Consider the following 12012-nt stretch of genomic DNA (forward strand, 5'->3'; position numbering starts at 1 on the left):
AGTCAAAATAATGAAATACTAATTCAAAATATTGAGATACTGAGTCAAAATAATTAGATATTTTATCAAAAATATTGTGATAGTGACTCAAAATATTGAGATATACTTCCTCAAAATATTGATAAACAAAGTCAAAATATTGAGACACTTTCTCAAAAATATTGAGATACTAAGTCAAAATAATGAGATACTTTATCAAAATAATGAGCAATTACGTCAAAATAATGAGATTTTTTATCAAAAATAATGAGATACTTTATAAAAATTATGATAAACAAAGTCAACATAATAAGAAATTAAGTCAAAATAATGAGATACTAATTCAAAATATTGAGATACTGAGTCAAAATAATTAGATATTTTCTCAAAAATATTGAGATACTGACTCAAAATATTGAGATACTTCCTCAAAATATTGATAAACAAAGTCAAAATAATGAGATACTTTCTCAAAATAATGAGCAATTAGGTCAAAATAATTAGATATTTTTATCAAAAATTAGATACTTTATAAAAATAATGATAAACAAAGTCAACATAATAAGAAATTAAGTCAAAATAATGAAATACTAATCAAAAATATTGAGATACTGACTCAAAATAAAGCTATACTAAGTCAAAATAATGAGCAATTAAGTCAAAATACTAAGACACTTTCTCAAAAATATTGAGATACTACCTCAAAATAATGTGATAGGCCTACTTAATCAAACATAATGAGATACTATCTCAAAAAAATTACTTACTGACTCAAAACAATGAGGTAATAACTCACATCATATTGAATATACTGCATGCAAATTGCAAGTTTAATGTGTCTCAAAGCCAAACTACATGTTGAGTTTGTTTCTGACATTTCTATTACATAGGAATATAACACGCAGACTGATGATGTCACATACAGTAGGCCTATAAGGAGAGAAGTCACTACCACTGTATAACACGTGAAATACATATAGTAAATATATTATAAGATGAGTTTTACATGTTAAAACAAGTTAACCATTCATTTTAACTATGTGTACTTAATTTATTTATGTGGGTTTATTAAATCAACACACATTTACGGTAACAGTTTTCTATGTTTCTATATGTTTTCTGATTTATTTCTCAATCAGTTTAAACATGACTGTTTATAGCTCATATTAACAGGGTTTGGATGGAAATATATTCATGTGATATATATGCCGACAGTCTACTGTACAGCAATATAACATATGTCTACAATAAAATATCTGTCATATATGGAAATTCAGTAGGTGCATCTATGCAGAAATGTAATATATCTATCACCTATATCCAGAGTGATGTGGCTGCATATGTTACAAAAAACAAAAAACGTACTAACAATATCTATATTATGATTTTTCATATGTAATAAGATGTTGAAACCATATGAGTTATATTAAATTAAATTCATATTTAGATGAATAAATGTAGAAAAACCTACATAAACATAAATATAAATATAGATACGGGCTGGATATTTATGTCAAAATGAAACTGAACTTGAACTGAAATAAACTTTGACAAATATATTTAATTTTAAATATTGTTAATATATATATGTTCTACAATATGAAAAATAATAATACAGATATTTTCAATATAGCCTATGCACATCAACAAATTTACTACGTTTTTCTGTATATGCTATACATACATACTGTATATGTAACTTCATATGTTTTTTTTTTTTGTAACTTCATATGTAAATGAGCCTAACAGCAGGTTAATGACATCATCACGGTGTGTGCGTGTGACTCAGATCTTCGTTGCCTTCAGGTGCGCTCGTGCATCTCAGCTGTTTCTGGATCAAGACTTTTCTCAGCGCCGCCAGGATGAGGTCACTTCTGTCCCGATCAGCCGAGGAACCGGTCTGACCCCGATCGCACCACAGAGAAGGTCAGAGGTCAGTCAGCAGGTCACACTCACACACTTTACAGGGATACACCAACACTTTTTTTTTCCGTGTCTCACCTCACTCCCAAGTCCATGACCAGCAGATAGACACCATCCTTTCCACTGTGCGTGCAGTAACAAGGGAGATAGAGCCGTATCGCCCGTTATTAGCTTAGCTCAAACACTGGAAGTGTATAGGTAGTGTTAGCCTGCCTCCACCTAAAGTCGCTAATTAGCTTAGCTCAAACACTGGAAGTGTATGGGTAGTGTTAGCCTGCCTCCTACCCGAGCCGAAATCAGCCGTCAGAAGCTGATTTCATTTTAGCTCTAAACTCTGTAAATATATCACTTTATCGACATTTCAAACATGTTTAGGTGAGAAAGTAGCCGTTTAGATCAGCAGTGTGTCGTTAATTTGTCTAAATACCAGCTGTTTACAATTTTGTTCGGACGAATTCGGCGCTACTCAAGCTAGCCGTAGTGACCAACGCACTTCCGGTTACTTTCACAAAATAAAACGCCCGTTGCCCTTTACATACAGAAAACCATGACGGTAGAATTTGTGCTTTTACTTTGAAATAGGAAGCTAACCTACCCTCGATGTAGCTAGCTTGAACCACAATAAACCGTCTTTGCTTGAGATGAACCCTCCGTTTTGACCGACCTCGTCCCGTTAGTGGCATTTGACCGCTCAAGATGCCTTACCGGAGAGTTTTGTCAGCTCTGAGACGAAGATCGGCCCACCGGTTTCCGTTTAGAGTTGTTGAAGAGTTTCTCTGATGACTTTAGGTGGAGGCAGGCTAACACTACCCATATACTTCCAGTGTTTGAGCTAAGCTAATTAGCGACTTTAGGTAGAAGGCAGGCTAACACTACACATACACTTCCAGCGTTTGAGCTAAGCTAATTACGGGCGATAAGGCTCTATCTCCCTTGTTACTGCACGCACAGTCGAAAGGATGGTGTCTATCTGCTGGTCATGGACTCGGGAGTGAGGCAAGACACGAAAAAAAAAATGTTGGCGTATCCCTTTAAACACACATATATTTACACAACAACCACAACATGTCGTCTCACATATTTGAAACTGGCGCTCTTCCTGATCCTCTCTGGAAGAACTGGAGCTGGAGCAGCTGGAGGAGGAGGAATGTGGAGCTGGTCCACTTCCCCCGGTCCAGGTGGCATCTGCAGGGAGGAGGTGAAGGAGGTGAAGGAGGAGGTGGAGGTGAAGGAGGAGGTGAATGTGGTGGGAGGAACCGGGGGTAAAGGACCTTTCCTCAGAGCGGTGGAGATGGAGGCTCCTGCAGATCGTGGCAGCGTCTGAGAGGCCAGACCTGTAAACCCTTCCAGAAAATCAACTGTAAACCTCATGAATCACCTTTAAACACTATTATACATAAATATACAGTATAAATATTAGTGTTGTAGTCCAGACCATCTAATCTGAGACCGAGAACAAACCAATGAGCGACCATTTTCAGTTATTCCTCCTCAGCTACAAAGAAAAGATGATTTGATGTAAAATCTAAACCATATTTAATGTAAACAAAGTTCGGATTGAACAGAGGAACACAGCACAGAACCTGCTGAAGTCTCCTCCCACTGTTGTTTTTCAGATGGTTTAACACAAGCAGATACTTTAGTAAAGGGCTATTCAATTACAAATTCAGTTGTGCCACATTTTAAAAACCAGGAAATGTATCTGGGCCAGACATTTTCAGCATCTTATGGTTTTAAAGTTTGACACAGGCACATCAAAAAAGTGTAAAAACAATGAAAAAAGCCTAAACTGAACAGAAACTGGGGTAGTGGCAATACTTAACTCCACTTCTGAAATAAAAATTAAACATCTTGATCAGATCTAAACCCAGGCACCAATCAAAGTGCAAACAAAACAACTAAAAAGTGCCCAGTATTAGCAATAACTTGCTTTCCTTATGAATTAAAATAAACCAGTGTTTTTCAACCTTGGGGTTGGGACCCCACGTGAGGTCGCCTGGAATTCAAATGGGGTTGCCTGAAATGTCTAGTAATTGAGTAATTAAGTATATTTTTTAAACTAATTATTATTCTTTTTAAAATTATGATTAAAAACACCACGCACAATCTTAAACAACTGTATTTATACTTTCACTTTCTCAGATGTAACTCGAGGTCAATCGAGACCAGACCAAGACCTTGTAGATGTGGACTCAGGACTACAACACTAGTTAAAGGGACAACGAGGAGTTTTGGAAAAGCGAAGTGTTTCCACACTACATTTATGAGCCTCCGCACCGTGACAGTCTTTGACCGGCGCAAGACAGACTCATGTTTTCATTCATCAAGAATTAAAGTCAGAGGTTGGAAGACGATCACATACCGTCGTAGTTCCCACCATAAACGGAGATTCGGCGGCGTTATTCTCATGACTCGCCACGAAACCGAAAGTAAAGAAACGCTGGTCGACTCGCCCAGCATTTCCACCACCACTAATAATAACAAAATAACCATAGAGACAAAACCATATATTTATAGAAAATGGACCATTAACAAGTGGTAACGTAGATTCATCCACATTAACGTGAGACTTTTTTATAACGAAATAGAAACTCCTCGTTGTCCCTTTAATAGTATCAGACTGTTATAGTGTTAGTGTATCTGTAGAGCGGCAGCACCTCGGCCCCTCAGCGCTCCCTGCACGGCCCTCAGGCCTCCAAATCTGGTGATGATGCAGTCGACGGCCTCGGCCACGTCTTTGTCTCTCAGCTCCTCCACCGGGAGTTTGGCCTGAAGCAGCAGTCGTCTGACGGCCGGGTCCAGGTCCAGGTCCTTGAACTCGGGAGGATATGGCGAAGTTAAGCGTGGCGAAGGCTGCAGAGGAGATGGATGAATAAAAGAAAAATGGCATAAAAGGGCTCTCACACCATCCCAACAAATAATAAGTACACTGGACTTTTGCTCTCTGTCGATTGGACCGTTCTGTGACTTTGTGACATGTCAGGCTACAAGACGAGACTGTTGTTCACTCATGACGGACTAATATGGACACATATGTGCAGACACACACGTAAACTTTAGAGCTAGACTTCAGCTCTGTATACTACCTACTGCTGTAACACGTTATGTCAAAATGTCATAAGTAAAAGAATGTTATGTCAAAATGTAAAAAAAGCAAAAGAAAAGAAAAGATGATAAAGATTTTTTATTCTGTGGGTAATGGGGGCGGGACTAGATCAGCTTTTGCTTCTCCCGCTTTTCTCTTTCGGCCATGTGTATTGTACAGTATTATTTGAACTAAGATGAAGATGATGATGATGATTTAAATTGACATGCCCGAAATAAACAAATTGATTGATTGATTGATTGATTGATTGATTGATTGATTGATTGATTGATTGATTGATTGATTGATTGATTGATTGATTGATTGATTGATTGATTGAACTCAACACCACACACACACAGTCACTGACTGGTTCATTAGAGTCATTAGACTGTTAGTCCATGGGCCAGACCAGATTTTGGTACCACTCAGGGTGGCAAAATCTAGTAACATTTTTTGAAAAGGTACATGTCCATAGATGATATTTTGGTATGATAACCCATCCTAAGTGGTAGCTTTTTGACAGTTATCAGCTCATAAAGTTAGCAACCCCCTGCAAAAAATAGGCCTCTGAACGCAGGGGGCATATCTTGTTTTGTGCTCATTTTCAGACCTTTACTCATATGTGATGAGGGCATGTTTGGTAGCATTTTAAAGTGTACAATCCCAGCTTTCATTTAGACCTAGGTTTGGGCCTATCTACAAAATATAAAGGTCACATGGTCAAAGGTCAATCTGTCTCAACAACTATTTTTCCACTATTTTCGCCTAAACTGTAGTCTTTCTTTTAACACTGTGAATTGTAGGAACAGTGTGTCTGTGTCTGTGTCTGTGTCTGTGTCTGTGTCTGTGTCTGTGTCTGTGTCTGTGTCTGTGTCTGTGTCTGACTGGTGATGGTTTTATCATGTTGACTCACTGAGCTGGAGGCTGGAGGAGAGACGCTGACTGGGGCCTCGTCTGGGAAACACTCGTCCCTGAGTAGAGGAGGAGGAGAAGGAGGAGGAAAAAGAAGGAGAAGGAGAACAGGGAGGAGGGAGAAGAGGAAAAAAGGAGGAGGAGGAGAAGAAGGAAGATAAAGAAGAAGGGGAGGTGGAGGAGAAGGAGGAAAAGGAGAAGGAGGAATAAACAGTGAAGCAGCTGTTGAATCGTCTCTCTCTTCTCTCTGAGCTGCTGCTGTTCTCACCGTGACTCTGGTGCGTTCACTGTCTCCGTGTTCGTCTCGGTCTCCGTCATGAACTTCTCTGTGAACAGAGACGAGTGAAACCAGTTCAACCTCTGCTCAGGTTGTTGTTGTTGTTACTGTTACTGTTGTTGTCCTCACCTTGTTGTCCCTGAGCAGCTTTCACTGACAGCTCAAACTCTTTGGCCTCCGTCTCATCGGCAAAGTTGAAGCCGACCTGGAAACCCTGAGAAAAAAATACACTTTAAACCGGTGAAATCCTCGATTTAAATTTTTAATCGCGATTCATCTCAAAATTTCCTGAGTTAATCATATCTTTTTCTTTTTTGCTTGAAATACCAGCAAGATTAATGGAAAGCATAAGAAACATCCAGATCTGGACGTTTCTAGCCTCATGGTATTTAATTAAAAATCAGCTGTCAGAGAGAGAGAGCAGCCTCGTTTGGTGACAAGAAGAACAAGTTCTCTAGTGTAGAGGAGAAAAAACATATGCAGGTTTTCTGTAACATTATAAGACCCCCCCCCCCCGACCCTCCCATACGTACACACACACACACACACACACACACACACAATCCATATACACACAATAAATCCAGCTGCAGAAATATCCAGGGGACAGGAGCGTCGCGGTAACCGTAGTAGCTAACTCACACACACACACACACACACACACACACACAGCGAGAGAGACAGACACGCACACATACCTGTCTGTGTGGTCACGTCTGGAGAGAAGCAGCTTCTCTGGTTCCCCAAACTACGGAGCGGTCCGAGGTTAGCGCATCGCGCATTAAAAAAAATAGTGCATTAACGCATTAACTTTGACAGCCTTACTTTTTACGTCAAGACGCGGGCCGGATGTAGGGGGGCCGTGGGCCGGATGTGGCCCCCGGGCCGGGAGTTTGAGACCCCTGGTTTATACATTATGCATATTTAATTTGACACAGTTTTTTCTATTTATTCTAATTTTAGTATTTTATCTCGTAACATGTTGATGTTCATAATTTATTTGGATGTAATATATTATGTGTATATTTTTTCTTACTTTATTTTATTTTGCTCTCCCAAACCACTGTATTATAATATATGATATGACATGATAAGATATGCTATTCAGAATCAGAATCAGAAATGTTTTTATTTTATTTTTAAAGGTCAGTTAACAGCACAAGGAACTTGTTGTGCTGTCAGGTGCAGACATAAAGGTACAAAAAATAGTTAAAGTTAGGGATAAAAATAAAAATAAAATCTAAAAATCTAAAAGGATAGATCTCTTCTAAAATGTAGGATTTATAATAAAAGAATGGTTTGTGTATTTTTATTGGCAATGGTACTGCATAATGTACTTCCTCCCATCCTTTGTCTGTCTTTTAATTTTCTTAATTGTGGACTATGTGTCTGAAATAAAGAGTTTGATATTTATTATAATATATTAGCACATGTGTGTGCGCTACTGGATAGTTGAATTTCCTTTGTGATCAATAAAGTATCTCTAAGTCTAAGTCTGATGCTGTAACACAGAGTCACTCACGTCTGCAGGGAACGTGTGGAAGAACGCGCGGCTTGCCGTGTACTTGAAGGGGACGTACAGCTCCTGCTCCCACAGCAACTTGGCGCGCTGCGTTCAGGGACACACCGAAACAACAGACATAACATGATGAGGAGACGTTCAAACACAACCAGCAATACAGAAATGTCAAAGGTCCTACATCAAGGCAGATATAAAGTGATACTGTAATGACAAGCGGATTTAACATTTAAAAGCTAAGTTTGACTATCCGGAATTAACATTGTAGATATCAACAACGTCTTTCTGACTAGTTGTAATTACATTTTGAATAGTTGGATTTTTCATTCAAGATATCTGTAACGTGATTGTGACTAGTCTAAACGACATATAGAGATATCTGTAATTCAGTTTTGACCAGGCAGAATGAAAGTTACAGATATCTCAAAGGTCATTATGACAAGTCTTTGTCCTCAGTCTGCAATGTTGTTTTATTTTGCCTATAGTCAAAACTCTAATTCAACATATCTGTAGTTACATTCTGAATAGGCGAAATGAAAATTTCAGATATCTCTAATCAAAACTAAGTTCAAGGTATCTATAATTCTTATTCTGTCTCTTTTTTATTGTGATATGGATCCCATTGGGTCTGAAATAAAGAATTAATCAAATATAACTTGATAATAGATATCTACAATGAATTTGAATGAATAAATGAATTTTTATTTTCGTGTCATGCCACCACTGTGGCCCATCCGACACATTTACTGACAAATACAAAAACTGGACAGTCCTTCCTGTTGGTATTACCCGCCACACAGGTGTGACACATAAACAAACAATTTCAGATTACTTTCAGTTCTCATCTGTACATCGCTCTTCGTCTCATTGCCCAAGTCTTTTCAATAAATAAAGAAAATGCAAATATATTCAACTGAAAAAGATGTTTTAGCTTCTCAGCATCGTCTAACCACACAAATCCGTTATTTGGATCTACCTCACTAAACAGTTTTTGTCCTATAAAGTCATAAAGTCATCTATAGTTAAATTATGACTATTCCTAGTTCCAATTTGAGATATCTACAACATCATTTTGACCAGTCGAAACGTAATTACAGATATCTGAGCAGGGACATGTAAATATCTTTAATTGAGTTGAATTAAATATATCTATGACTAGTCAGAATCAAACTGTAGATATCTCAAACTGGAATTACTACTAGTCGTAATTCAGTCACAGATATCTGCAACACATCCAGTCTGGCTTTTAAATGTTAAAATGGTTTGCCTTAGTACTCTCACCTGTGAAGTGAACCAATGAGAGCAACAGGAAGCTGTCACATGTTTGTGTGTGTGTGTGTGTGTGTGTGTGTGTGTGTGTGTGTGTGTGTGTGTGTGTGTGTGTGTGTGTGTGTGCGCTCCCACCTTGACACAGTACAGACGTAGGTAGAATGCGTGGACAGACTCGTCCTCGATGAGACAGACGACACCGCAGCCGACCCGACTCCAGCCCGCAGCCTCGTCTCGGGCCTCCAGCACCTGAGCCACCGTGGTTTTAATCAGCTGAGACACACGACAACCACGACAACGACACAGACACACATTTACTCTCTGATTTTATAGACGATACAGTAAAAAAAAACACAAAAAACAACTCTTGTGCATCTGTATCTGCTCAGTCTCTGGATTAATCCATCCATCTTCTTTATCTGTGCAGGAACCAAACCCAGCTGATAAAGTGTGAGGACACACACACACACACACACACACACACACACACACACACACACACACACACACACCCATGCTGACCCTATGAGTAACCACTGTACCACCGCCGCCCTGCAATATGAATTCCCCATTTATCCAAATCTTTTTGTACTTTATTTACAGTGTGTGTGTGTGTGTGTGTGTCAGGTTGTTATTTACGGAGGGAAATTCATGCAAAACCGCTGATGCGCGTTGCCTTCAGGGACAGTTTTTCATCAACAGTCTCTGTATTTCCCTCTACAACAACTCTGTGTGGTAACGTTGTGTTATTATCTCATAGCGTGGTGAATGTGCAGGTCACAACTTGTCCACCAGAGCGTTGTGGAGTTGTTGGATTGTGTATTTGATGAGTTTGATGAGGGAAACCAAGAAATCCCATAATGAGCCTCCGTAGCGTAGCTCTGAGCAGCTCACGGCTCTGCTCCGCCGTTCTAAAAATAGCTTGCACCGACAATTAAAGGTAACGAACCTACTGCTATGACTATATGGATTATGGCAATGGGCACAATTTGCCAAAATGTTGAACTATCCCTTTAATGTTCTCTGAAGGAGCTGCTGAACAGATTTTGTTATATTCTGACAAAAAACATTAAATATTCTTTTAAAAATCCGATATTTCTTTGTTTCTGTTTGTCCAGTTTCATCAAAATGTCGATTTAGACAAAGATCGATGATGAAAACATGTAAAGTAACACAGGTTGGTTCATTTCTTCATATTTACTTTAATTAATCTCTAACTCTCTGTTGTCTAAGACTTGACTGTGTGTAAAGTGAATAAGATCCAGGATCTTTCAGAACTGGCACCTGTTTATTGATCAGTGAGTGATCATTCATCCTGTCGTAAACGGCGTCAGACGAACAACGAGTCGTGTCACAGCTCTGAGCACGTACACGCTCCAGGAAAAACAAACACCATCACTAAACAAATCAGGCTGAACAGAAACTCCATTCATGCTGCAGCTTCCTCTGATAAGAGCTGAGAGGAAACACAACACACCATAAGAGCTGAGAGGAGGAACCAAGTTACAGATTTCTATTCTCCAACTAACACTATTTTTATTAAAGTTGAAGATTTTCAACAGTTAAGTTTTACCCACACAGAAATGTAACATAATGTAATGTAATGTAATGTAAACATATAGTTCCTATACACAGAGTGATGTCACCTGGATTATCATATACGCATATAAGAATAATAAGAATAAGAATTACTTTATTAATCCTCAAAGGGAAATTCATACATTCATTCATAGGCATCCTCTGGATACATGAAGATTATATTTTATAACAAACAAAAAACAATAGTAACATTTCTTTATTTTTATATAATGAACATACAGTATCTATATTAGGATTTTTCATACAAGATGATGTGATTATATATATTTACAATAAATTAAATGAAATACTTATTAAATGTATGTACTCAAGTTAAGCAAGCCAATAAAAACTCTAAATGTTTATTTACTGTATATTTTTCTTTATAGTGTCCACAGTGATGCTGACGTATATTTACATTCTGGGAAACTGGTCTCAGACTTTTGAACTGTTTATAATACCAATAAACTGTCATGTATATTATTAATATGTAACATATGTGACAATATAAACAAACACTGACCTACATAAATATAAACATACAGATGTACAGTATGTGTTAAATATGTGAATATATGGACTTGTACCAGTTTCAGTTAAATTTTTACACATTTAACTGTACATTAATGTCATATATATAAATATATACATTACATTTACAGTACATGAGGGTAGTAACACTTTTTCTGTTTTTCTTCATCATATTTCTAACTGTGTATTAATGTTAAAAGAGTTTATTAAGGTCCTACCTGAGTCTGAGTGTGGTTTACCTGAGGGACTTGAACTCACCGTCCATGGCGGCGCCGGCGGCAGCAGCGTGAAGAGGATTCCTCTCTCCCGGATCGTCAGCAGGTCGCTCATCACCAGACACCCAGGAACCAGAGAGGACGCCATCATCACCACCACCTGGTCGCCGTGGTGACTGTTCACTTCTCCTTCTCCTTCTCCTTCTCCTTCCTCAGAGTCACAGCTTCACCTTCACCCTCCTCCTCCTCCTCCTCCTGTAACAGAAACTGCTTTGATGCAAATCCACTGGACTCATTGTACACAGAGTCAGTCAGTAACCAAATGAAGTGAGCGTCGGTTGGTCGGTCGGTGCAGCGTGAAGCCGGAGGGAGAGACAGTGAAACAGATAGAAACTAACTTTGTGTTGAACTCTCCTCTGATTGGCTCTGGTTCACAGTCTCACCTCATGTATACTGTATGTTTTTTTAAAATTTCATTTATGTTGTCCTTCTGGGTCAAATTGACCCAATCTGTTCACTTCCTCCATCCTTCCTTCTTTCCACAAGCCCTTTTCCCTTGCTTCTTTCCTTCCTTCCTTCCCTTCATCCTTACTTCTTCTTCCTTCCTCTTTTGATCCAGTTGACCTGTTACCTCCCTCCATCTTTCTTTCCTTCCCTTTTCCCTTCCTTCTTTCCACAATCCTTTTTGCCTTCCTCCCTTCCTTCGTCTTTACTTCTTCCT

At 38.6% G+C, this 12012-nt stretch overlaps 2 protein-coding genes across 2 annotated transcripts in view; both read right to left on the reverse strand.

Moving 5' to 3' along the window:
- LOC146986858 (urocanate hydratase-like) overlaps window positions 1-12012 on the reverse strand; it is a 78755-nt gene that overhangs the window by 64287 nt on the left and 2456 nt on the right. The gene's annotated exons all lie outside the window — the stretch shown is intronic.
- LOC146986862 (uncharacterized) lies at window positions 1706-11456 on the reverse strand. The gene is made up of 9 exons (XM_085777980.1): window positions 11335-11456; window positions 9103-9240; window positions 7702-7788; window positions 6309-6393; window positions 6171-6228; window positions 5904-5961; window positions 4560-4719; window positions 2980-3236; window positions 1706-1879 (listed from the first exon to the last, which is right to left on the reverse strand). The coding sequence occupies exons 1-9, from the start codon at window positions 11440-11442 to the stop codon at window positions 1745-1747; spliced, it is 1086 nt and encodes a 361-aa protein (XP_085634106.1). The 5' UTR covers window positions 11443-11456; the 3' UTR covers window positions 1706-1744.

Source organism: Trachurus japonicus, chromosome 5 (genome assembly GCF_045865225.1).
Source record: "Trachurus japonicus isolate A0001 chromosome 5, Traja_1.0".
Taxonomy (NCBI): Eukaryota; Metazoa; Chordata; class Actinopteri; order Carangiformes; family Carangidae; genus Trachurus; species Trachurus japonicus.